Raw genomic sequence first — 27,721 nt, forward strand, 5'->3', positions numbered from 1 at the left:
GTATACATTTAACGAGATAAGGATATGAAACACATGCTGCTGAGGAGAGAAAGAGCTTGCAGCAGCAGTACAGACATAGAAATGTCTCGACCTATCCCAGTAAAAGTAAACGCCATTTGAAAATTAATTTTGGGAGTGTTTTAAGAGATTTTGTCCGTGGTATGTACAGGAGACTCAAACTATGTGCCAGGTCACTGTTACTGCTGGTTTCGAGGCTCAAATTAAATCTAGGTGCAACTGGAGTTCATCAGATGTAACTTCAATGAGACCAAAATTTCACAGCTATTTCAAGCATGCTCCTTATTTATGCACCTAATGTTCCATGGGAAGCCTGAAGTCAAGGAAGTTGGAATATCCAACCCTCAGGAGTTAGTTATTCAGACACTTGCATTTACTTTTCTTCCTGCCTCTAGAGTCTGCACTTCATGGGCAAGGCATTTTGCTGAGGTTTTTCACCAATGAGCCTGCTCTGACTGCCTGGACAGGCCTTGAAGGCTCAGCTGCATGAGCCAAACCTTGGACTGAGATTTTTTCATGCAAGATTCCTACTGTAGGTTTTAAGTTCTCTCTTGGCAAATGCTCATTTCCTTAAAATGTGCATTTCCTACAAACGTTTCTGAAATCAAACATCTCTGCAAGGACAGCTGACGCAAGTGAATGGAGAAGAGTGTGGATTCAGAACGAGGTAATTAAAATTGAGCATGCACAAAATAGTTTGTGGTATTTAAACAGCTGCTGATGGAACCCAGTACAAGAACTTCACCGAGTAACGATACAGATCATCATTCCACAAGTCTTCCACAACACAAGCCGTCAGCACAGCTATCAGGAGGAACACCCAGCACAGCAGTGTCTCCACCGTGCCTCCTGCTACCACTGCTTTCACCATGTCTGGGGAACAGGGGCAGAGCCAAAACAGTGACTTAATGTTTCACAGACAGCTGTTTTCGTGAGAAAATGAGAACTGTTATAGATGCTATGGACAACTCCTGCTGTGGGGCCAGTTGTCTGGATCTGGTGGTTTGAACATCTCTGCGCCACCTGAGAGAATCAGCTTCCCATGGGAGTTTGGGCCAATGGAAGTGGCAGTCTCTGACTTTTGCTAAATCAGTTTAGAGCAGTGTCAGAGTCTTGGGGGAAACAGTCAGGTCAAGAGCTGGCTCGTGGTGGGGCAGAAGGCAGTTTAACAGGGAAAATGACAATCCATAAAGAAAAGCAACACCATTTCACACTACTCATGATCTCAAAATACTGCCCTGGCATGCAGAAAGCCCTTACCTCCCTTGAGAAGTTATGGGTTGGCAAAATAAGAGAACTTTGTCCCCACACATGCACAGAGAAGGAGCTGGTAATTTTCTCAAAATCATTTCTCAGAGAAACAAAAGTAAATTTCTGAATAGCCAGCAATGGAAGAAAACAGTCCTATGATTTATTGGCCTTGAGACTCTGAGAAGAATTCTTTGGCCTTTTTCCATTATGATTTTGCAACCTATGTTACAGCCACTGGGAAATTGTTTAGTTCCCAAACCAGGCCCTCAGTCATAAAATCTGTGAAGATGATTCATTATTATTTATGTGGTGCCATGGGCATGCATGGCATTTTACAGACAAATAGAAGATAAAGCATCTGCCTTTACAAGCCTAGGTGAATCTGATTCTCCAAATGTACGGAAAGCAGCACTTAATGGGTCCTGTAGCAAATATTCCTCATCCCTCAATGAATTAAGCAATGATACTCACCTGGGATACTGGAGGATACTTAGTAAACATGTAACTACTGTCTAAAAATTTTTGACATTATTTCATTAAAACGGTGAGGCTTTTCGAGTCATATGTTATTTTGTAATGGTTTTATGATGAAAATGTACTTAATCTTGTATTATGAATTTCTGATAATATGCACGATAGCATGGGACAGTGTTGCTATGAAACTAGACCATAAATTCTGCACTGCCTGGCAATTTTTTCTCTTTGTGCAAAGGATAGAAGCTCAGCAAGTTCCATCATCCCAAACTTACAACATAAATTATTGAAAGTAAATAATTCTGGTGATTACAGTAAAAGAAATGTCTTCCAGGCCTCCACATCAACTTCCTGAAGCACATAAAATCCACCCTTGTTCCGGTTCTAGAGAGAATGAGCAGCTTTAGCACTTGGTAGGAAACAGTTTGGGACCACTCACCTAGAAGGCAAAACTTTATCAAGGTAGAGGTTGTGAAAGCAGCAATTACTGTCAATCAGTGCAGGCAGGAGTTGTTTGCTGAACTGAGACATCCACGTTCAGATTTGCATATACCTTCATCTAGAACCTTTGCACTCCACATGACTTGCTGTCTGAACAACCAGGGTATCATATCTCCCCACCATACATTTGTTTTGAGAGTCAGATATAATGTGATTCCAGGAATTTTCATGTTGACTTTGCTAAGCCTCTCACACCCTCTCCTATTTCTGTATTACTCTACTCAGTGATGTCTGTGCCTGCCTTTTTGGACAGCTGAGCAGAAAATGTACCCAAAACAAACCAATTAACCCACCTCTATATGAAGAAATGTCATTATTGCACATACAAATAAGGTACATATGAACAGAAAAGGACAATTAAACATGTCTGGTACATTGCACACACAGGCAGACGTGTCCTGACCCTGAACACCACCCTCGAACATTGTGGCACTCCTGTGAAGGAAACATCAGCAACACCCTCCCCTGAAAACAAGCGAGCTTGTTTTGTAACTCAGAGGCTTGTAAATAAGAGAATATTGACTTTCTCGTTGGCCACAATGGTGAGGGCTGCAATTCTTTGTAAAATGGGAGTAATTGTGTATTTGATTCTTGTATTTAATACACAAATGAAAACGTGTATGGGGGAGGGAGGAGAGGAGGGAATAATCTCCTGCTGGTGTTGAAAACTCCCCACTCAGGACTTGTAATTCTCCAGAGGTGACTATCTAGCTGAAATACACCATAAACTGACCAAAAAACTCCTCCCTATAAGTATGATATTAAATTAAGAAGTGCCCAGGCTCTTAATGCACTCCCACATGTCAGGGCTGTCCCCTGCCAGGTGCATGACAGCCCTGTGCTCTCACCCTGTTTCTGTTCTGCATTTCTTCCATGTCAGTGGCTGTGCAATAGGTAGTGTAAACCTCTGCAATCAACATCAACAGAAGTGAAAGAATTAGCTGTAAATGACTTACGGAGTAGCCTCTTCCTGAAAGCGATTGAGCAGAACTCTGTGGGAGGAAACAATATGCCACAGTAAGTAATGCAAGAGATTCTGTGTAATGTAAGATAAGAATCATTTTGCGATTCCCTCCCCCAGCCCAGTATTCCTTGGGGGAAAACTCCACAACCTCAAATGATCTCCTGATACTCTGTGTGCTGTCACAGGAGTAACAGGCAGAGAGCACTTCCAGGTGAGGGCTCTGGGGCTATTTCAGGCAGGGTTTCATAAGCCAGAGCAGGGCTTCAACAGCTCCTCCCGAGCAAGGTTAAAGCTCTCAGCGTGGGACACGTCTTCACAGCAGCAGGACACACACTTTGAACCATCCCTCCTCAGGACGCGACGGCGCCTTCCTGGGAACAGCACGCACATGTAAGGATGCTCTCCAGAACCAGGCTTGCACATTTTGCCTCATCGACTCCAACTCTCAATCATGTAACCAAATATCCCACTTTCCATTCCCCTCCATGAATCTGTGAGCCTCCAGCCTTCACTGCTGCAGCATTACCATATGACAACTCTATCTGAAATAACAATAGCAGCAAAGCACTAATTTATCATCTCTCAGAGCTTTAATAAGCACTCTGTCCCTTTTGAATAAGTTAAATTACATTGTTTACTCCTGCTCTTCATTTCAGCTCCTCCTGCTCCTTTCTCTACCACATCCTTACCTCTTTCACATGCTGCCAAATCATTTGGTTCTTTTCCTTCTCATTACACCAGCTCCAGTCACTTGGATCCCTTTCCTCTCTCTACGACCAAAGACTGTCGAGCTGCTGGGTTTTTGCTGGCAGTGGCTTTCTCGAAGCAGCAAAATGAATTCCACCTCTAGCTCCAGCTGCTATATGCCTTCTTTTCGGAAATTAAAAAGGAGCCAGGAACACACGACACCACATAACCCAGCAAGTACTCTGCAGGCCAATTTCCAAGTGTGATTTATAATCATGATGCCCTCACTACATGATTTTATTAAACAAGATCCAGGGAGTCTTAGCAGTCCTGTTTCTAAGACTGATGTTCTAGTGGGTACCAAAAATACCGAATTGTTGCAGGCTGATGGTGAGGATTATTTTGTCTTTTTGCAGCAGTGCCAGAAGTTATCACGTTACTAAATCAGCACAGCACAATACCCCAAAGAGATTGATGCAAACTGATTGCAAATACTTGTAATTTTTCACCAGCAAGATAACAGTCCCTTTGTAGTAGCAGTTTGAAAGCCTTTTGATCAGAGGATACATAGCTGTACACAGGAAACCTTTTCCAGACTCCTGCTCTCAGTGGACGACACAATTGTCTTGCTCTGCCCATGCAAGCTCTGTGCCACTGGCTTGCACCTGCCTCTGACACCAGACAGGCAATTCTCCAGCCAAGTGCCCCTGGAGAAAAGCTCCCAAAGCAAAGAAGAGACAAGAGCAAAGTCCTAGAATTATGTGGCTGTGGGAGGAGGGCTCCCTGTTAACCCTCTCACCAGCTGGCACAAGAACAAGGGTGCCAGGCAGAAGGAAAGGTGTGACCCAGCTCTTACGCATAGGTCTGCAGCCAAGGAGTGACTGGGTGCCAGTCCCCACCCCTGGCATGCTACACCTGCACCTCTGTCCTGTTGTTGCTCCAGAGCTGCTGGAAAGGGACAGCTTCCACAGGGGAGCCTGAGGCAGCAACAACACTGATAACAGCATCTGAATTCCCACCTTCTGCATACTGAACACAGATTTGGCCACTGCCTTCATGCATTACAAAAAAAAAGTTGGGATTTAATTATAAACCTCCTAAATATAAACTGCCCAGAAATAAAGCTACAGACCAGTGAAATGAAGGGCAGTGGAATTTACCTCTATTTTTGAGAAATTACGTTAAACTTTACCCTCTCTCCACATACTCTATATCCCAAAGTACTCATGGAATTCAGCTTTGTATAGAACAAGGTTAATAACAATATCCTGCTATCTACATAAGTATGTCAAACAGCTGAACACAATTATGTGTTCTGACACTTTGGAGGGCTTGACCAGGCAGTTCACCTAAAGTAAACACAGGAATGATGAGGAGGCAAATTACCTGCTTGGAAAAGCGGGAGGAGGAAAGGAAAAAGGGTGGAAGTTCTCACTCCAGCCCTCCATCAACTGAGATTTAACCAAGAATGACAAGGTCTAACAAATTGGAAATAATAACCAAAAACAGAAACAAGAGGTTTCATTAGAAGCTTCTCTCTAGGGAAACAGCCTCAGAGCATTTTTACTCTCACAGTTATTTCCAATCTTTGAGCTTTGTGCACATACAAAATGTTTTCCTGGGGTGGAGCAGACTCTTGGACAACAAACTCAAGCACACTAACAACAGACCTGCTTTTCTTAAGACAACTTTCAGGCATCCCAAGCTGTCCAAGAACCCCAGGAATCTGCAGACCACTGATTTAAAACCACTGAGTAGAAAACAATAAAACCAGTTGTTGGGTAAAGTGTTACATCAGAAATAATGAAAACTGAATGGAAATTGACTCTGGTATTTTTCACATCCAAGAGCCTCTTCTCTCTTAAAAGTTTTAACATCAAATTTCCTGAAAAATCAGTGGTGAAAAAGGGTGGGGTTTTCCCCCTCCCTCAGAATTTTTCTTGCATATATAAAATAGTTACTGGTGAATACTTTGGAGTCAACTCGTAAAATCTTTTCCAACAATTAGGTTTATGCACAACCATACCCCACACTCTCCAGGGCTGTTTGCATGCATTTTTCTGCACATCTAACAAACCACTATTGCTTTTTTGGTTAGCTGGGAACACTGCAGCTCTTTAGGCAAATCCATACCAATTGTCACATGTAGCAATTCTAAAAACAACCCAGCTAATATCAGCTACGAGTGCCAGAGCAGAACAGTTTGCATGCAACTGTGATGGATGGTCCTAAAGGAAAAAATCTTTGGGGGTTAATACAAACACGGCTCAGTCTGTATGTCTCTATATCAAGATCAAATAATGAGAAAAGTAATCAATTGTGGCTGCAAATATAAGAAATCTTAGTGGAAGTTTAACTTGGCATCTACCCAATGCTGAAGAAACTTCCTTTCGCAGTGAATGAGTGCTTGTCTGGCAGGAGTAATTACTGGGGCAAGCCTTCAGCTGGAACAACTTACCAAGGCTCTTACCTACAAGGACAGCAGCACTTACATGGAGGGCTGTCAGACAACTCTCACTCTCCAAAGAGGCTATTTGCTGGTTTGGTCAATTTTCTCCTTGTCACAAGGGCCTCAAGCAGCAGGGGACGATGATGCCCGTGGTACCCAGCCAGCCACATTCCTGTTGGTGCTGCTGCCACCAGCACAACACCTGCCTGGGACCTCTGGCTCACCTGAGACTGAAACCCAAACCAGCTGCAACACAGGCACCCACAGCTCTGACCCTCAAACGCTGCCTGGACAAACCACAGCAGGCAGGAAAGGGGCTGACAAACACACAGTTCCAAGGCAGGACTGTGACCCCACCCAGGCAGCTCCCTGCAGCCCGACACTGAATCCCAGACCTCTGGCTCCAGCTGCACAGCAGCCCTGAGCAGAGCCTCAGGGAGGGCAGCAGCCTCTCTGCCTGCTGAGCACCAACTTTTGCCTCTTCCAGGGCTGTTTGGAATACCCAGCGTTCCTAGGGGAGACTGTTATTAGTTAGGGGCAAAATGAGTATGGTCTGTGCATTTAATGATGCAGAAGTGGAGCTGCACTGCTAGGTGGCATTTGTGCATAAAGATAAATGGCTTATAATATTTTGCAGATGATGTGCTCTTTTACAACGAAAGATTTTTGGTTCCTTTTAAGCCCAAGGTTAAAAACAAAACCAGACAGCACAGACAAGACATTTCATAGAGTGAATTATTCCTACCCTGGGATAGCTCTCATGTTAATTACACTGGATATAAAAAAAAATACACCTTTCTGGAAGCAAAGGCAAAATCTTACTGCTGAAAGACTCTACTACCCCCCCAGTGATGTCCTTGAGAGCTTGAGTTACACTGCTACCTGCAACTATATTTAAAAGATTTCTTTCTTTCTTTGTGAAAAAAATGGCAACTGCAATTTAGAAAAGAAAATAATGAGAAAATCTCACCAATAACCTGCAGCAGGTTTTCCAAGATTGTCTATTAAATTGACAGAAAAAGTTATTTCCCTTATATAAATAAAAGCATGGCCTTCCACTATTCTCATGATGCAAAAGAAATTAAGACACCCTCTGTTCAGTTTCTTAAAGCTATTGGGTTACTTATTGAACTCAAAAGACAGCAGGAAGGGCTTTAAAATCCAGTAATAATCAAGGTAAAAGGGCATCTCAAGCCAATTCCCCACTCTCAATGGGTCAGGCAGGTTTCAAGTTGGATCTTTTGTGTCCTTGATATAAAACCTAACTATAAGGGGATTAGTTAAAAGCAGGTGATGGCAGCACAACCACAAAACTAGGTCGTTTGCAGTGCTCCCTTCCATCGTCTTTGGCTAAAGGACACAAATTAACATATTCCAGAAATGTCAAGAGTTCATTCCTGCTTTTATGACATGTGCCATTTCATTGGCTGAAACCAAGAGTGTATCAAGTACCTCCAAATCAGCTGTGGAAATGGCTGTTTTCAGCCAATAGCTATTCCCAGGTGGCACAAGACAGTCCCCAAAACCAGCCTCCAACCACTACTGTTAATGCCATCCTTGTGTGGTGTAGAAACTGAGGCAGGAAAGAGTCAAATGTGCCCAGTGGCACCTGAGGAGCCCCCAGCAGAGGAGGGAACTGAGGCAGAATTCCCAGCTCCAATTTAGTGTCAAATCTTGCCTTGCCAAATCACAGGCCCAAACTTATCACATCAGTGCTGCAAAAGCCTGATCTGCTTGGTTAGCACTCAGCAGAGGTAATCCATAGTATGTACAGAGAGATCTGATTTTGAATTCTGTTTTATAGCATTTGTTCAGGAGGACACTCACCTCAGCTGCACCCATCTTCCACTCTTTCCCAATTCCAGTCAAAGAGGGCAGAGGCACCATGAGTTGCATGTGTTTACCCTCCCCTTGGTCATTTATAGAACATTCAACAACAGAATATGGGTTCAGCTTAGAATACTGGGGAAGTCTCATATTTCCTTCCCAAACAAATCCCTTCTAAAACTCAAATATCTTGGAATGAGAAGGGTAAGTGGAGAGGAGGACAAAAAGAGCCAAGGGCAGTAGATATGCCAGACCTTAACACAGAGACTCTTAATGCAATTAATTTCCATAGCCACACTCCTGTCTGCTGATACAATGAGTTCAATTGACATGGCAAAGGTCACCAGTGCATCTGATGTTCACTGAGATTAGAACCCGGACCTGACAAGATAACCACAACACGTGATGAACGAGCTGCATGTCGTGCAATGCTTGAATGTGCTCCTTCTTGAATTCCCTGACTCTATTCTGTTGGATAAACAGAGAGTGTTGTGCTTAGAAACACTGCAAAACCAGTCTGGTAAGATATCAAACTACACAAGGTCTGAACATCTGTAACTGGCTTGAAAAGCTACAGAACAGCTTCCACACAAGACACTGTTATTCCTACAGGTGATGGCTGCAGACAGCAGAAGGAAAGATGCCCACTGACCAGGAATGAACAAACTGAGTGCAGTCAGCCAGGAACAACAGGAAAAGACCTCACAGAAATGCACAGAACTTACAGGAGTGCTGCTCCTGCTCAAACCATCACCTCTGCCAGCTTCACAAAACTCCTCCAGACTTTCTTTCTTCCTGAGTATCCCTCACTGAAACTTCGTGCCAGTCATTAGAACTTAAATTTCTGCTGAAGCCGTTTCCACGCAAGCATTTGGGGTTTTGTGGGATGCAGAGAAAAGTAGACAGCATGCTGAAGGGATGGGAATTTTTGCCTCCAGAAGAACGGGATTTACAAGGTTTCATGATCTTTCCATGTATATTCAAACCAGTTTCCCAAGAGTCATGGTTTGTGGAAGGGGTGTTAAAACTATCCTGTTGCTACTCTTTTTGACTAGGATGGTCTTACTCCACTCTTCAAACTGCAGATCAGATCCCAGTGTGTAACACATGGGGAACAGTGAACAGCACCTGCCACAAAGAGTTTGCAGCCCACATGTTACAACCCCAGGCCTTCCAAACACTCCTTCAATGTGCTCTGTGACACCTCTGACCATGGCTCTGAGGTGCTACTGCCACCCTGCCGGAGCCAAGACCAGGCATCCCCCACGCACCAAAGTTTACAGTGCGGATAAACGTGGAGATGTGGTGTGACTGTGGTTCAATTCTCACTTCAGAGGCTCATCTGATTGTGCTTCTGGCAAGGTACTTCAGCCTGAGGCACACAGGAGGGACCTCCAGCTTTGTACCCTGCTGCTGCTCTAATCCCTGTGCCCAGGAGGGGAAGCATGGTATGAGAAGTAGGAGGGAAGGGAGAGACAGTGCTGTGATGGCACACAAAGAAAAGCAGATCACAGTGAACTGCCTGAATTAGAAATCACAGAAGTTATTTTGTATTCATCTGCCAGAGAGAGAATTTTATATCCAGCCTATACAATATGCTAAACACTTATCAAAGAACATTTAGAGAGAGGAAAATCTTTGCATTTCCTAAAAGACTGCTTTTCGTTTATTATGTTTAAAGAAAAACAAACAAACATATGAGGATAGGATGATGAAAAATTAGAAAAGATAGCCTGGGGGATGAGAGAAAAAGGCTCTCAACAACTTAGTAGCAGTGCTTGCTGGTTTTATGCACAGCTGAAGCCAATCCCTTGAAAAGGAGAGTTTTGACTCTTAAGTGGCCAGCACCTCTTGCAACATATTTCCTAATCAGCGAGTATTTATGGTCGATATTTTATATTTCCAATTTCCCCCTAAGGGCTCCTGAGAAAGCAGCACACCTGCCAACCTTTTCAGCTGGGCCAATAATTGCCAATTTGCTCTTTGCCTTAGTATATCACTCAATTTAGCCCTGGCTGTGCCCTGCATACATCCTCATTCATCTCTGTGCCCCCATGACAATTAGAGTGTTAGCTTCAGCTAACTAGGGCAACTATTCTACTAGGGTTGGAAGACAATTATTAGTCTATTTTCCCATCTTGTGGCAACAAAATTGAGAATCCATGACAATTACATTCAGCAATTCTGCACTCTGCCGCCTGTTCCCCCTCCTTGCCCCCACCTTCCGAATATTTCAAATTATCACAGCTCTACTACCACATTCAAATTTTCCATGTTCACAGGGAGTGAGGCTTCTATTTAAATGATAATGAGGGACGATCCATTCAATTTAGTGAGGGAGAAAATCCATTAAAAAGCAGGCAGTTCTTAAGCTGATGGGTCAAGAAAAAGATAAAAACCCTTTTTTCAAGCCATTATACAAGGCTCTGTGTGGATTTTTGGACTGTTCAGGACATCAGAAAAGATTAGGACAATTATGGAACATGGGGAAAACCAAAACAAAATGCCCAAGCTTTCCACTTTTACTTGGGTCAACACAACAAAATAGCAATATGGCTTATCTGGCTCTTAATTCTCTGGCAACTTCCAATTACCTCACACTGAAAAGCAGCAGAGGAAAATCCCATTTTGGAGAAAGGCTGTTGACTCTGTTTGGTTGTAGAAGACCTGAGAGTACATGTGTAACAAGGATGTCAACTCTGTAGTAGTTTTTAAGGGAATTTTACATCAACACTGGGAACATAAACAAGTGGCAGATTCCCATCTCCTCTCTGCACCACAAAACCTGGGCTAAAACTTCACTTTTTTTCTACTCTGAAGTTTCATCATCCCAAAGAAGAGCCCAGCCTCAACAAATCAAACCATCTATGCAGCCAGAAATTATTTCACTAGATCATAATAAGCATTTTTTTCCCTCAATGACCCATAATAAATGGTGCTTGGTGTAATGTCTGGAAAGACTTACTATACAAGCCAGACAATTACTGTCTCACCATGAAATTGTATCATTCTCTCCCCACAGAATTTTCACTTGTGGCAAGGAAGGAGCAAAATGCTCTGGGTTTCGTAGTGGATGAACCAATGGCTGTTTGTGTCTGTGTGTGTGCACAATATAATCAATCATTTGCCTCAGTTTTCTTTAGAGTGCAATTATTTCACGACAGACCAGGCCACCTCTTGACTTCACGGTCCATTAGAGACTAATGACATGCATTAATGTAAATAAAGAACAACTTGCTGGCATCTCACTGAACAAGTCACCTCAAGAAACAAATGGCACAGAGGGGCTAAGCTGCTCAGAATAGCACCTCTGAAATGGGGACCAGCGAAGCTGGAGGGAGGATCTAGTGCTCCTGAGATGGCACCACTGCAGCTGACACTTTGACAGGCACATTTCCCACCACACCTGCTGTGTGCTACCCTGCAGCAGCCAGACCTGTCACCTCCTGCCTCATTCACTCCATTGTTCACCCCACTTAGTGGGGAAAGGCAGCACAGAGAGCAGTCATGAAGGCCAAATTCACCAAGGAACAGCAGGAGAGTGAGAAACAGCCCAGGTGCCTCCTGCTGCAGAGCATCCATCTGCAGGGAATTCCTGGGTGCTGGAGCATCAGTTTGTAACCACCACCCTCAAGGAAACACCATCCCTGCCTTCCTAGGACATCCTGACTGCCCTGTGCTCCTGATCCTGGGGACATGTAAGGAGCTGTGCACTCCAGTGGCACAGCAGCTATTGAAACTGTGTGCTGGGACACACAGCTCCAGAGCCAGCAGGGACCAAGCGTGGCTGGACAGAAAATCCTGCAGGAATCAACACTCAGTAGTGTGTTGTTGTCTCCTCTCCCTTTCCCTGCTCCCTCTCTACAGTGAGAGAACCAGTCTGCCTCCTCATCCCATTGCACAGAAATGGGGAAAACCATCTGATTGCACCCGTGGGACTTCCTAAGACTTTGAGACAGTCACTAAATAGGCTACAGAACGTGTACCAGTACACGAGGCAGTGTTATATGTAATTAAAGCTAAATTGCACTCATCAAATAACGAACGAAGAGCATTCTGTGATTCATGAACCTTACTTTTCAAACTGTTTAATTACTAATTTGAAAAATTCTCATTTGCGAGGGGTCGCCAGGTCACAAGAGCAGCTTCAGCAAAGCTCTGAAGTGTGCCCCGGCCTCCAGGCACTGCCCAAACATCTCCTCTGACTAGAAAAAGAACAGAGTGCCTATTTCCCACTGAATTTCACTGGCTGCTGAACAGGCTTTGAAGATTTTGCAGGAATTAGGCACTTGGAGTCAATTCCTACAGGCTCAGCCTGCAACTTTGGGGGCAAAGGGAAAGGAGGAGAAATACTGGAAGTGCATCGGCTTAACAAGAAAAGTCTCCAAGACCACTTAACGCTTTGACCTAAGCTAATGGCTAAGCTGGAATATGTTATTCCTTTCCTGCAGCCCCACTCTACAGCTACAGTGCAGCTCCCAGGCTCTCCTGCTCACACACCATCAGGAGCGGCTGAGGGGAGGGGAAGCAGAGAATCCCATCGGTGTGCGTGTACATAAAATCACCACCGTTACTGACATCCCATCAGTGTACATGTACATAAAATCACCACCATTACTGCCTAAAGCACAGCCAAAGATGTCCCACAGCAAGGGGATGTGTCCCGGGGCCCCCCCGGCTGCCTGGCCCCACGGCGGCGCGTGGGCTCGCAATCCTGGAAGCAGATCACAGGACATGTTATTTTTCTCTTCCTCCCACTGCGTCGGCTGTTTACAGCACCCCATTCACACTCCAAACATGTAGAGAGAATTTTCCCCCGTCACATTTCCCTGTCAGAGCTGTCAAGCTGAATCCCGCTTTAATCTGCCAAAAGCACTTTTCTGCTGACATTTTTAATAAATACTTTCAGCTTTTAAACACATTTGTGGGAGCCATTTTTTTCCCCTTTTTCTCCCTTTTCCTCCTGTAGAACGGGCTCTGAAAGCCTTAATAGCAAATACATTACACTTATCAAAGGCTTTCCCCCCCTTTTCCTTTTGCATCCTGAAGCGGAGGTAGTGTTTTCAATTTTAAAGCTAAATTAACTGTCCAATTGAATTTAGCTGGTGTGAGCCGTTTTCTGTGACAGGTTTTAGTTATGAAGCATATTTTACATTAATAGAACTCAACATGAAAACCACTCGCTCTGGGATTTCTGTGGCTTGCCATTGAAATGGCAAATTTAATATTTCAGACATGCTCGTGCCAGCGTTTGATTATTGTTCTTCATTTAAATCTCTCCTAACGGGAAAGGTCCTAATTAGTAAAAAATCATGTTTTAATGAAGGCGAAATGCTAATTGCTAACACAAAAAGCCTTCGTATAAAATTATCCCAGCACTGCCATTGATTTCTTGGTGACTCAAAAGCCCATTTGTGTGTTTACACACTAAGGCACCATTTGCTTTTGTTTTATCATAACATTTCACTCAATGTACCATCGAATTTCCTGAGAGAAAGACAGCTTTCCCCCAAAACCCTCTCATATCTTGGCGGCAGGAAGCATAAAATTAGATGAACTAACTTTGCACCCAAACTATGTGATTACGTGCAGCAGTTAAACCCAAAGATGCTGTAAAAAGCTTTTTAACACAACTTCTTTGAAAAAAAAACAAAACAAACCATCAAGCCATTTTTCCCCAAGGAATAACAATTCCATTTTGTTTTCCCATCTCTGATCTTTCGCTTATCATATTATTTGCACCATGATTATAGTGTTTGCAAGGCAGCTCAACCACTTACGCCGTAACACTCAATCATGACATAAAAAAAAGTTATTACACAGTGACCTCTGGATGCCAACATTTGTTCAGCAAGATTTATGAAAAGCCATGTCAGCAGCGGGAATTGCTGCAATGAAGCGACGCTTTCTCCTGAACGGTACTTACATCACTGAGCCGGTCCCTTGAGCTGCTCCGCTGAGAGCTTGTGGCCTCCCTGATGCTGTCTTCCTCGCTATTTCTGCCACTTCTGCTTGTAGGGACCTTCATCTAGAGGGAGAAGAAGGAGGGGGAGAAAGGAGATTTTCAAGCACTGCTCTGCCACCTGTTCCCGAGGTTGCCGACAGCAGTTTAGTCAATGTTTCACTCCTACGCCCACGGCACCGTGGAAGGGGTGGAATGCAGGGGGCTTCTCTGCAGTTGGGCTTGACCACGTGTGTCCATGCTCCTTTCCACCAGCGTGGGAGGGAGGGTGTTTTTGGCACTCCTGGGAGCAGGCGAGGTTGTGCCAAAGTGCTCAGGGCCTGACACGAGGGGGAAATGGACAGACAGACAGACCCCCTTCACTCTGCTCCCAGCACTCCTCAGCTGGGGCTGCCTGACCCGCCCAGAGATGTGCCCTGGGGCCACCCCAGGAACTGCAGAGAAGTCATGGTGGCCACTGAGGGACACTTGCTGAAACAACTTGCTTGAGATACTACACAGAATTTAGAGTACATCAGGATTAACTCTTACAGCCAAGGCTGGTGCTTTGACTGCTGAATCATCCCACTCCCTTCACCTGAAGTTGTGCTTGTGTTTGGACAGAAGTGAGAGAGCCAATGTTTGAAATCACAGCAACCTTCCTTCTACATCTGCAAAGAGTGTTACAGCGGGAGGAGAGGGGTAGGATAGATGTCATTCACAGCTTCATTCCTGGGCTCATTTACTAACAAATTATTCTGCTAATTCCCTCGTGAAATATTGGGTGGAAAGAAGTGTTTAATTTATTAATAGGTTCTATTCATATCAGTTTGGTTCCATTTAAATTACACTATTTAAAATGTCGGCTTGTACAAATTGGTATTTTTAATGGCAATAAAATCCCTTTGTTTCTTGCTGTCCTGTTCCATGGTGGTGCTAGCAGCCAGCAGGGTTTGCTCCTGGTGCTGATGTGACCCTTGCAGCCCTGCCCCTGTGGCACTGGGCACACTGGACATGCTGTCACCATGTGGGCACAGCAATCTGAGTGCTGGGAGCACTGACCACTGCACGCCATGGATGTTTGACAGTTCTGCCAGCTAAGTGCCCCACAGTCTGTCAATATTTTAATGAAATGTTCTCTGTGTGGAGAATGAGCTCCAGTTCTCATTCAGAATGCACAGCCCTCTACGGGCATGGGTACCAGAAGTAAAAGAAGTAGAAAGAAAATATACTCAATAAATTTCTAATTAATGTCCTTGCTTTGCATGCCTTTCTGCCACTTTACACCTCCCCAATACACTTTCTTCTGCAGGATAAGACTTTTAGACACATCTAAGTGATAGAAATCAAATCTTTTTCATGGCCACCTCATCATACAACCACTATTCTCAGTGCAGTGCTCTGTCTCACTCCTTGTCCACCACCTTTCAAATATGTTGGCCACCTGAAAACTTTTATCAAGATCAATATTTCATCTTGGTTCCTATGTAAAAATGTTCAAAAGCACAGCACAATGAGAGGTAATTCCTGCTGGGATCTGCTAGAAGCATTTCCAACAATCCACACCATGTATCAAGGCAAGAAATAATCCACTTGAAGTTCATGATGTTCAATCCATATTGTCTGTTTCCTTAATAACTAGGTCAACAACATCAAAAAGAGAAATCTAACTATACTACATCAATATTGGCCATAAGCCATCAAATTTTAAATTCCACATATAATTAAGTAAATTTGGTAAGATTTTTTTCCTAAATACATTAAATGATTGTCATTCACTTATTTTACTCTTTTTTAGGTCTTTATTAAGCAATTACTACTTCAGCTATGCCATTATCTTGCCTAGGATTGATGCCAAGCCAATAAGACAAATGGTAATACCCCATTAATTACAGCCTTTCATAACACTGGCACTCCAGCTTTTTTCTGTCATCTGGGTCTTTCTACACTTACTCAAAACCCAACTCCACTGGTTTCGAGTCATCAGCCAGCTCTTCTGAAACTCTTGGATGTAAAGTATCTGACCTGCCAAATTCAATCCTTCCAGACACAGCAGGTGCTTTGTTTCGCCCTGAAATAGGAACCACTTAACCATTACAGGGCAGAATTACAATTTCCCTAATACAGTACAGAAATGCCCATTGAATTCTGCAGCTTTCTGATTTCTGATCCATAACCTTCTCCCTCCCACCTAGGAACACATCAAAGCCTGTCAAAATTATTACACTTCTGACCTAAACAACTCCTAGACAGCTGCAAATTAAAGGAAAAATAAATTATGCCATTCCAAATCCTTTCACCTTCCCAAGTGCAAATGGTTGCTAGAATTAATTCAAAAGGACTAAACTGCCAGCTGTTTAAAGTTAGCACAGACTCACCCAACCTATTACCAGACTGGATCCTTTTGCTGCTTTTCTTGAGTTACAGTCAGCTCCAAACACCACCTGTTTCTTTTCTCCAAATTTCATTAAAGGAAAACTACACCTACACACACAGTAACAAATTGAGACAATTTGACCTGACAAGGTCTTGCACAGGCAAGCAAATTAGAAGCATCACTGCTGCCATTAACCTTTCCAAGTAAATATCAATTATTAAACTTGCTGCACTACCTCTGTCCCCAGTTTGCTGCTGTGAATTAAGAGGGTCATCAGCCTTTTTGACAGATCTTGTTCATTTACACCTGCTGCCTGCCAGCAGGGGAGCCCGCACACCCGCAGCCCCAGCGCTCAGCCAAGCTGCCTTAATTCATCAGTAATTACCCTAATGAGCCACATGCAGGACCCAAGGAGGAGGACAAGTTGTTCTGCTAAATGGATGCATTGGTTTCAGGGGCACTCTCGGCAGACCTGGGTATTAGCAAACTGGCCAAAAGCTTCTTTCCCAAAGTTGCCACCGGCTCAGCTGCTTGATTTCTAGTGATTTTCTCTGGGTGTTTTCGCTTGAGTTCTGGAAATTCCTCCTGACCACGTTCCCTGATTGAGTTTTACTATAAAAACTAGTATTCCTCTCCCTCGGAAAAAGTCATTACTGTTCCAGAGGCAAAGTGGGCTCCTGGCCCTGCTCCCAGCCTGGGGATGTCATGTCCAGCTCAGCCCAGACCCAACAAACCAGCTCCCCAAATCCACAGGCAAAACACACTATGCCCTCTCATACTACACATTGCCAGGGACTTCCAGAGGCATTAATGCAACACCAGCCATGGGGATTAAACACCTCAGGTAGATGAGCCAAATATCCCAGCTAAAACTTGAGCAGCCCATATTGGCTGTCCAGGGTCTTTACACACAGTGGCAATGTCCTTCAGCAACCACAATTACATTTGCAATTCAGCATTACAGGCTGTTGAAATCCAATCCTTTTGAGACCACATTGAGTGTCCCCATCCCTCTGCACTACCCACTGAGTGTGCCCAGGTCCTTGGGCAAAAACAATCCTGTGAATGGGTTTGCCCTGTTTGAGGCAGGACTAATCCAAACTTGAACTGGAGGGCTCCAGCCAGTGTAACAGAGCCAAAACAGAGACTGGGGAACAGCAGGAGGAAGGAAGTGTGTGGGGCAAACCTGAGTGTGTTTGATACAGCTGCCCTTAAGTCTGCTCAAAGTATTTTGGCAGCCATCTGAGAAGCAAAATGTTTCAAAATAACTCCGATGCCCAAAGCTCTGCAGAGAGGGCCTTGGAAAGGTGCTCCTCAGCCTCCTTTCCTGAGGGCTGGAGGTGGGAGGGAATCTTGTCTTAGACAAAGGCTGACTACTGTGTCATTTCAGGAGAGAAAAACTGGAAGAAAATAAAAAGGTACATGGGGACAACTGAAGCTATTTGTTAATTTATCTCTTCCAAACCCTAAGACAGCAAGACATTAATGTCCATGCATGTGAACTGAAACATGGAATAGGTGCTGAAGTTTTACTCCAGCAGAGCCTGTTTCGTTGTTGTAGGGAATTCTCCAAAAGCATTAATTAAACCCAGAGCTGCTTAAAAACCAGACCAATCCAGTCTCCTGCAAGATAAATAACACCTCAGACCCACCACACACCGCAGAGCAAAGTTGGTGGCAGGCAATCCTGGCTCTCCGCAGTCAGCTTTCACCAGGAAGGACAGATTTGAGTTTGGGAATGTGGAGGAGAACATTGCCAACTCGGTGGGAGCGGGCCAGGGCTGCAGGCAGGAAAGGACCAGGGCAGGTACAGAGGGTTTGTAAGGCCATGATCAATTTGCATCCTGCAGGTGCTCATGGACAGTCCCAAGCCACGTTCGGAGCCAAGAATTATGAACCTTGCGCTGTTGGACATCATGTAGCATGATTAAATACCATAACTCATCCTGGTAATAACTCCAGCTCTGCTATCCTGGAAGGCTGCTGCCTTTCCATCTCTCCCATCCAACTTCCCCCTCCCTACTTCTTCCTGTGAGGTGGGGGTGGAGGAATATATGAATGGGCAGAATGGGCCTTGCTTCCCTAAAAGGGCTTTTTCATTACCACTGTGTTGGCTCTCAGCCCCCGCTTTTTAATCATAATAGATCAGCCTGCTCTCCATTTACTTAAGCTTTTCCGATGTCAGAGGGAAGCACGTTTTTATTTGGCACACCTATTTTCACATCGTGGGCACGCTGCCCCTGCTCATTATTAATAAATACACTTCGATTTATCACAAGCTCCATTTGAGTGCCACGGGGAGCCTGGGGCAAAAGGAGACAAATTCTTTTCTTAAGTTGTTCTGAAAGGTGCTGGGCTTGCCGACCCTCACCCCCATTAACCCAGCACAGCTAGTGTGCTCCTACTGGGAGCTCCACGGCCTGTGCAGCGGCAAACTCGGACTGATCTTGTGCCATCTCAATATATTTGTTCATTATCTTGCGCACACACAGAAGCATTTGGAAATGTACTCGGGGCACAGGCCAAATTGAATCATCTGCCTTCATTTTCCACACGATCTGAAGCTACAGCTGCTACAACAGGCTGTGGGATTTTTATTTTCCTTCCTTAACAGTTTTTTTTTCCCCCTCGCTCTTAAAGTCACAGCAGTCTCGTTTTAAACCCCTCGCTGTTGCTTGGGTTTGTATCTGTGTTGTATAAAATGGGTCTTGCATACACACAGGGTGGGAAAAGAAATTCCCAGCAATCTCTCTCTGCACAGTTCTGAAGGAAAGACAGAAAGCAGAAGCCTCAGGGAGAGACATAATGAAGGTATTAATCTCAGACATGCCTGTTCTGGTGGCTCAGATGGGTCTATTAATCCACTAATCCTGTCACCTCTGCCAGTGGACAGGCACCAGCAGGAATGGCACCCACTGACTTTGTGCTGCACTCTGGAGCCAGGAATGGTCCATGAAAACAAAGCTGCCCTTCCAGATCAGAAGGGCAAAGAGCTCCACACAGCACTGAGCCAAGTTATCACCTTTCAGGAACACATTAACTTTGAGAAGAAAGTTTAATTCCTTTTTAAAACTCTGCAAGATCCACTTTCATTTGTCTTGAGAGAGAGGACAGACCAAACACAGCCTTTGGATTTCCATGTTACTGACTTCATGGTAAATCTATTTTGGCAGGAGCCACTTGGAGATAAGTGGGTAGAGCTGAGAGGCGTCCAAGTCCCAGAGTTTAGGTCCAAGCTTTCAGATCACCAGAGACAGGGATGAATCAACCTTATCATGCTCATCTATCTAAACTAATGCTGCTGAACACCACTTTACATCTCATCAGCAGGTAATGACTTTATCATCAGCTCTGCCAAAGCACCCTTTTTCAACTCTTTCTACAGGGTTGAAGAAAAAATTCCTGCAGGTAACATTTCACTGAACAAAGATCATGATTTCCTATGGCTACAAGAATTGATAACACCAACTGTTCCAAAAACTTATCAAAAAATAATTGTATGGCCTGTCCCCTTCCCAACAAAGGATGAAAAGGATGCTTAAACAATATTTTGGGGGACTTTTTTGCTAACATATGCTTGCATTTTATTATCAAGGCCCAGATAAGCTCATGTTTCTCTGGTAGACTATCAGCAATAGCAGCTTTCTGCAGCAGGAGACAGTAAACTGCCTTAATAAATACAAATGGACAATTTAATTAAAATATATTGAAGACTTGGAAAAAGTACTATTTGTGGATGAAACAGTCTGTTAAGGGATTGCACTCAAGGCCAACTCAGTGTATTTTAGGCAGGCAACAATAAGTGGCAGTGAAACATAGTGCACAGAGCTCTACCCCAATGATTAAAGACCACGCTGAAATTATAAACGTCTGTTTTCCAGAAAGTGGTGGGGGGGAAGTCACCCAGTTGCCTCTGGTTTTAATGTTTGAAACAAAACAAACCATTTGGCTTTAAAAATGTACTTCTTTAAACCTGAAAAGAGCCACGTATCAAAACAAGGTGGAATCGGCTAAACACATTACTTCTGATTTGTTTCCTTGAAAATCCAGCCTTAATGCATTCTAACAAAATTTATCTATCCCAAGCATACCTCATAATGAGATCAACTGGGAAAAATATCAAGCTTGTTTGTATATTTTATACTTGCTCTAACTTGGCAGTTTGGAGATTATGTATTCCCTAGGTCCCTCCTTAAATCGTTTCACACGCTACAATTTGATTTTCTTTGCTTGCCCTTTTCCACAATTTTTTTTGATACATTTTATTGAGTTCTGGCTCAGAGGGAAACGTTTCCTTTGAATTAAGGGTGCAATCATTTTTTCTCCCCTCTAAATAAGGACATATGGCATAGAAAGCAATGTTATGGTTTGAGTATTTTATGATTGAAGTAGGGCTCATTTTAAAAAAATGACAGTAGCATCAGGTTGGATTGGAGTAGTTTTTCTAATTGGGTGGTGCTGTTGTGGATACTGTGATGGGTTATCTTGGCCATAACTCATTTTAAACAGGACATGTCCATTTTTACTTACTGTGATGAAGAAGCAAACAGCAGCAGTGTTATGATACTGAAGGAAAACTGTCCTTTTTTTTGACAGTCACTCAGTTCCATGACGTTTCCAAGGTTAGTGTTTGCACATTTACCTGCTATGCAGACTACTGGTTCCCTACTCCTGGTTTACCAGTTTCTTTTGGCTAATTTACATCAATAACCTGTGTTGCAGTCAAGCAGTCTGTAGCACAGTGGTTCATTTTTACCCCTCCCTGGGATGCAGAGAACTTGAATTGATGCTAGCAAAGGATTTCTGAGCTTAGACTGAGTCAGCTGCTGTACTTGTCAAGGCAAGTACAATAATTTCTCCTAATAAAAAGTATTATCAGTGAAAAACCAAAGTATTCAAAAGCCACTGATAATTTCTCAGCTACATGAGCAACATGTAACTACTCACTAACAACCTGACTTTACATCTCAATGCTTGCAACCAGATATGAGGGTCACCTTCTATTTCTAAGAGCAAATGAAACCCAAGCTCCTTTGGCACAGGCAGCTGTCTTTGCAGTTTTTGGAAGAACTTCTGTCTGATGCTGTATTATCCAGGGCAACATCCTGCAGTGAGCTCAGCTTCAGCTCTCTGGGAGACACTTCTGCAGAGCTGGTGCACTTCTGCCTGGGGAGGAACTCTGCCTGACCTCATGGTTCTTGTGAGGTGCCATGGAGAGAGCAGGCCAGCGTCCTGGGGGCCTGGAGAAACCTTTGTCCCCTGTGCCCAGCACACAGAGGCCGTATGGAGCAGCAGGGTTGGCTTTTCTGCAGCTCTGGAGCTGCTGCAGTGATTTTTCACAGCTTCTGGGCTGGCAGGTGGCCTGGCTGCGGAGCAGAGCCGGCTCCGCTTCCCCAGCGCGGCCTGCGCTCTCAGGATCAGGAGCCTCGCTGCCGTGCGAGAGCTAATGCTTATTTTGGAGAAAAGCTGGTGCTTAAGCAGGCAAAACTGCTCGATTTTACAGCTGCCATCAGGCCTGCATAGCAAACTGCACTCTGCATGCCCCCAGCCGCACTTGGCAGATGGCAGCAGACAGCTGGGACAATCTGGGTTTGACATACGTCAGTGACAAACTGTGTCAGCGTGGGCCTGCTCGGGTTACAGCAGCCAGCGCGAGCGGGACTGGGACTGCCGAGGGGGAACAGCATTCCCAACCCTTTAACTAAAGCTGCCTTCCACAACAGGGCACGCAGATGGCACCTACCAGCCCTCAGGCTGGCTGCAGAGGGGGCATGTGTTGGGTTTGTATGGCAAGGTCTTGGTGGCACGGTGTCTTCTGCGAGAAGCTGCCAGAAGCTTCTCCCATGTCCGGTGAGACAATGCCAGCTGGCTGCAAGAGGGATCCACTGCTGGCCAAAGCCAGGCTCATCAGCAATGGTGGCAGCACCTCTGGAATAACACAGTTAAGAAGGGGAAAAGCTGCTGCACAGCAGCAGAGAGAGAAGTGAGAATATGTGAGATAAACAGCCCTGCAGTCTCCAAATCAGTGCAGGAGGTTGAGCTCTAGGCAGCAGAGCAGAAGCTGCCCTGGAGCCTGTGGTGAAGATCATAACGAGGTGACAGGTCTCAAAGAGTAGCATCCAGTAAATAGCCCATGAGAGAACTGAAAGCCTCTGAGCCTCTCAGAGCTGAAAGCCTCCGTGCCTCTTGAAAATAAGATTTGTAGCTTCAAGTTTCACATAAAGATGATTTGGACCTGTGACTCTCGGTTATAAAATGCCATCCAATATGCATCAAATAGAAAATTGATTTGGCACGGGTTTTTTTGGTAATGGGAAAGAAATGGATACACTGAAGATGAGCTCAGAACTCTTAGAGCAGATGCATCAAGTGTTACCAATCTGGTGCAGCGGACCATAGCAAAAGGATCACTGTAAGGGAAGTAGCTCCAAGCAGGACAGAGGGATGATTGACTAAGCATCCACTTAGCAAGGAGAGAGCTGTGTTCAGCTGGAGCCAACGGACTAAATTAGGCTGAGCTTACATGATGCTTTTAAACACCATGTAGGAGGCAATCAGAATTGACAGCTTTAACATTGCTGCCATCTATGCATACAGATACCATCTATTAAAGGCTAATATCAACAGATGTGATGTTCAAAGCAAAAGTAGATTTAATATACATATTAAATTGTCCAAAGCTGCAGGAAATATTTCAAAATATATTAGGAAATTCCACCAAGAAAAATATCTCTGTATATTACAATAGTTCTCTTCTGGTAATGCTACTCCACAAAAGTGAGGACTTTGATTTCAATGTGAAAGGTGATGATAACCTTCAAAAGTGATTTTAATAAAAGAAGATCCTAAAAAGCAAGGTAAACTTATGACTAATTATGTCAGACAGGCAAGGCATTCAGTGCAGTTCAGCCTCAACCTTGGGAAGAAAACAGACATTCCTCAGCCTTCTGATAGCTAAAGGAAGACATTAGACAACATTTGCCAAGAAGAAAGTCCAGACCTGTGGCACAAGCAATAGAAGGGGAGATCACGTCACACAGATGTTTCAGCTGATCTTGGAATATCCACTGAGAAAACAGTCAAAAGACAAGTATTGGAGACATATTTCAGAAGAGCAACCAGGCCTGGCTGGGCTGCTACAGGCACAGTGCTGTGATACCAGGCCTGAGCAGAAGAAGAAAGGAAAACCAGAACTGGAGTAAATTGGCTCAAATTATTTCAACAAGGTTTTCTGGAAAATTAATCTTCTTGAATAAGCTTAGTTTCATTTCTTCAATAAGTTTGGCTGAAAAGGAAACTGGATAAATGTGATACATTTAGGATTGTAGATGCACTCATACTACAAGGCATTCTGATAAAAGTTAGTGCTATATAAATATCAATAAAGCATATTTTAAGCGGAGACCAGATCAGCTGAGTTCTCAGAAAGTAGTGTCAATAAATAAACATTAATGTTCGCTACAGAAGGTAAAAGGATTTAAACAAGGTTTGAAGCTATTCAATAGTCACATCAATATCTGAGAAAAAATGTTATCAAAACCACTGCAGATAAAATTCATAGATGCCAATGATACCTTTTTAGAATGAAAAAGAAAGAGGAGGGGAAGGCAGCTTTAGGCAGCAGTTTGAATTCTGTGGAAAACACACCTCAGGATAAAAAAAACACTTCCCAAAGCAGGGCTGCACTGTGGTCATGAGGAATGAGAGCAGCTGCCTGCAGCTCCTGCAGGAGAGGCTGTGCTGCCAAACAGAGCCTGCTGGGAAAGGCTGGGAGGTGACATGGACCAGTGTGTCCTTATGGTCTTCCTGCATAATGCTACACCCAAAGGGAACTAATCCAACCCCTCAGCAAGGCAAGAGGCCACTTTCTCTCGGATACAGCATTGACAGGAATGATTTTGGAAGGTCTTCAGCCTCCCCAGTGCACCAGCAAGGCACAGCTCTACTGAACACATAACCCATGGTGGGTACAGCCTAACCCATGGACAAACCTGGGGAGTTGTCCTGAACTGGTCCAAGTCCTTCTTAAGGGCATCACAGAGACCAACTGAACCACCAATAAAAAACCAAAAATTGCCAGCAACTCTCCAGATGTGAGCACTGCAGGTCTTTCCTTACCTAGAACTGGGCACAAAAGCTGCCTGACAGTGAAGGCAGCCTGCAAACTCCTTTGGGTTCTTGTCCACAATTCAAGGCAGAGACAAAAAACACCCACATTCTTGCTCAACAATTCGCTCAACCCCTCCAAATGTCCCATGTGAAAAAGCTGTGCTTAGTACAGTTGGGTTTCAAATTCCTTTCTAGGACTCTGAGGCACCACAATAACACAATTAAAACACCACCAGATGTGTGTCATATAATACATGTTAAAAAAAGAAAAGGCATACTGTGTGCAGATACAACAACAATTTGCTGTTCAAATTAATTCAGGAATCAGTACCATCCCTATAAACCCAATATATAAAACATATGCTACTGTAGGCATGCATAAATTGCATGCATTTTTATCCAGATAAAGCCACACGTGCAACTAATAAACCAAAGTGAAAAAATAAAAGAAACAAAGTAAATAAATAAATGCAAAGGCTGCCTAGGGAATAATGAATTTTGTAGAAACTGCTGTCAAAGATCACAGTGCTGAGCAGAGCCCCAGCCGTGCTGGTCCCTACCCCCAGCAGGACAGTCACAGCCTGGCAATTCCCATGGAGTAGAAATGGATCCCAAACCAGTTCTCTTGCCCAGAACTGGGGTGAGGTTAAGCTGCAGTGGCACAGTTCAAAGCACTGGAGAGAGTCTCCCCCATGCCCAGGATCTGGCTGACATTGTGTGTTTTCAGTTATTCTGCAGACCAGCCACTGTCACGTCCCTTTTATGGCTGGCAGTCCTCTGAAACCCAGGAGCAAGGCTCCAGCCTCACAGCAGCTGGGGGAGCTGCTGGCATTGAAGGCAAGAGGAGAGCCACCACTTCAGTGTGGAAGGAACTGGTGGCTGGCTGGCACAGTGGGAACTTAGCAAAGCAGAGACAATTCCCATGCACAACACCATGAGCAGCTTTATTCCAGCTCCTACCTTGTTCAAGCCAGACCTATAATTTCCTTTCATTACTAATTCAAACTCTACAAAGCCTCTCCTTGATCTCTGTCTAGGCTTTTGGGATCTATCCTTTCCCTGGCAGAGGTCTCTGTCCCACAGCTGTCCCTACTCTCCCAGAGGCACTGGAGAGCTGACCACAGCTGCTTCCCTTCAACAAGATCCAGAGCCACTTGAATCTGCACGAGCAGATGAACCAAGGCAACTCTGGCAAAAATCAGAGCAAACCTCACACCTCTGCAGGCCTGGACTTGAAGCAGAGGCAACTCGAAACATCAGTGCATGTCTGGTTGTGATCATCCATTGTGATCATCCATTATGACCAGTCACACTTTGGAGTTGTCAAGGAAACTTTCAGTAAGGCCATGAGCTCCTACACCACCAGGGCGAGTTTTCTGATTTGAGAAAAGTGTTGCAACTACCAGAGCAAGCACAGCCAGTTCCTCAAGGAAACACAGAAGCAATTTCCTCCAACTACCCAGGGAACATCCTGTTTGCTGATTGACATCCTGAAGAAAACAAAAATCTCAGAATAATTAGAGGCTAAGCAACTAAGGTGAAACCCTTCGTTAATTTTCAGTCCTGAGTAACTAAAAAGGGGTGACAATTATTTCAGCTAATGACCACTGAACTTTGAGATTAATGCTCACAGCTGAGGAAGGGGAAGCAGCTCTTTAGAAGGCAGCTCTGCTGTCAGGCTGAGCCCAGAGCTCCTTGAAATACCTGCTTGGTACTTGGCTACCATCAAGGGACACAGGGCACTTCCCAAACGTGCAAGGAACTAAAGCCAGCCCCAAAAGCCCAGTGCAAATGGACTGGGATCCTACCCTGCCTTCCTCCCACAGATTCCAGTAGTTTATGGTAGAGAAAAATCCTTGTTCTTGGCCCTGGCTGTACTGTCATGATGTGCAGCACAGGAGTGGCTTGGCAGTAGCTACACATTCCCTAAAACAGTGGTTTTTTACCATTTCTGTCACAAAAGGACTGGCTGACACTGTAGCTTTGATACAGCTGAGAGGGCAAACTGCAGAGGAGACACCAGGCAAACACTGAGGGTTATCCAGCTGGCCTGAATTGCTCCCTGTGAGTTTAGACAGCCTCTCCTCACCGATTCTGGAGAGAAAAATCTAATTGGTGCCTTCCAGAAAGGGGTCAGGCTGTGCCTGGAGATGAGCTGGGTCCAGAGGAGGGGAAGCCTGCCTAAGGCAGGCTCAGAGAAATGTGAGCCATTGCACCTGCACTTTTCACAGAGGGCACAAAGGCTTGCCAAAGCCCAAAGTAAACAAGTCCACTAGTTCAACTAAAAGGCTGATTTGAAGTTGATTTAAAGCATTGTAAACGCTTGTCAAGTTTTAAGCCAAAACCTTCATTTTGTTCAGGTTAAATAAGTTATCAATCAGTTTAACTTGAACTGGAACAGGAGCTTCTAAAATGAAATTAAAGTAACAGCCCAGTTAATTGAGCCTGCTGCAGTCCTTCCCATAAGGATGGTCTTAGCTTCAGGAAATGCTCATCTTCCTTGTCACATTTGGTGCAGAAAGGTATTTTAAACAGTAATAAGCATCTCCTCTCTCTACTTGTTCAGTGGGAAAGTCTAGAATTATATGCACAGCACCTTAGAGGATGCTGTAATAGCAAGATGCATTTATTAATGATCCTACTAATGTTTCCTGAGAGCATCTCCAAATACTCTGCAAATACCCATCAAATTTAAATAGCAAGGATGTGCAGTGGGTAGTATTATCATCCCTTCTCGGAAGGGATGAAAAGACCAGATGACTTTGGGAACATCAAGCAATGAACCTGGAATAAGGCTGGGACTACAACTACAGAGAAAACAGGATGGCTAAAAGCACTGCAGCTTTTAACAGCAACCATCTTGCATCTTAACCACAAGATTCTCCCTGGGTGACATGTAAGCAAATATTTCTTAAAATGAAAGCATTATGTTAATAGAGTAGATATTGCTGAGAAAGCAAAAAAAGAGGAATTGCTGCTTTCTTGGATATTACATGGAAATCTTACACCTCCACAGGAAATATTTTAGTAAAAAGAGACACAGAGTTACAGCATGAAAAAAATGAACCCACCAGATAAGGCAGGTTTTGTGAGAAAGGGATAAGGGAGCAGGGCCTTTGCTAC

General features: G+C 44.2%; 1 protein-coding gene across 22 annotated transcripts in view; it reads right to left on the reverse strand.

Moving 5' to 3' along the window:
• The window catches only part of FBRSL1 (fibrosin like 1), a 502,054-nt gene that overhangs the window by 268,168 nt on the left and 206,165 nt on the right, over positions 1 to 27,721 (reverse strand). For 16 of the 22 annotated variants that reach the window (XM_064392668.1, XM_064392660.1, XM_064392670.1 and 13 more), the window contains 2 exons: positions 14,098 to 14,199; positions 3,201 to 3,236 (listed from right to left, as the gene is read on the reverse strand). In XM_064392668.1, the coding sequence (XP_064248738.1) occupies positions 3,201 to 3,236; positions 14,098 to 14,199 (138 nt within the window). Of the gene's footprint in view, positions 1 to 3,200; positions 3,237 to 14,097; positions 14,200 to 16,490; positions 16,596 to 27,721 lie in introns of those variants that run through there. The other 6 variants (XM_064392665.1, XM_064392669.1, XM_064392681.1 and 3 more) reach the window with 3 other exon arrangements.

This window comes from Passer domesticus, chromosome 17 (genome assembly GCF_036417665.1).
Source record: "Passer domesticus isolate bPasDom1 chromosome 17, bPasDom1.hap1, whole genome shotgun sequence".
Lineage (NCBI taxonomy): Eukaryota > Metazoa > Chordata > Aves > Passeriformes > Passeridae > Passer > Passer domesticus.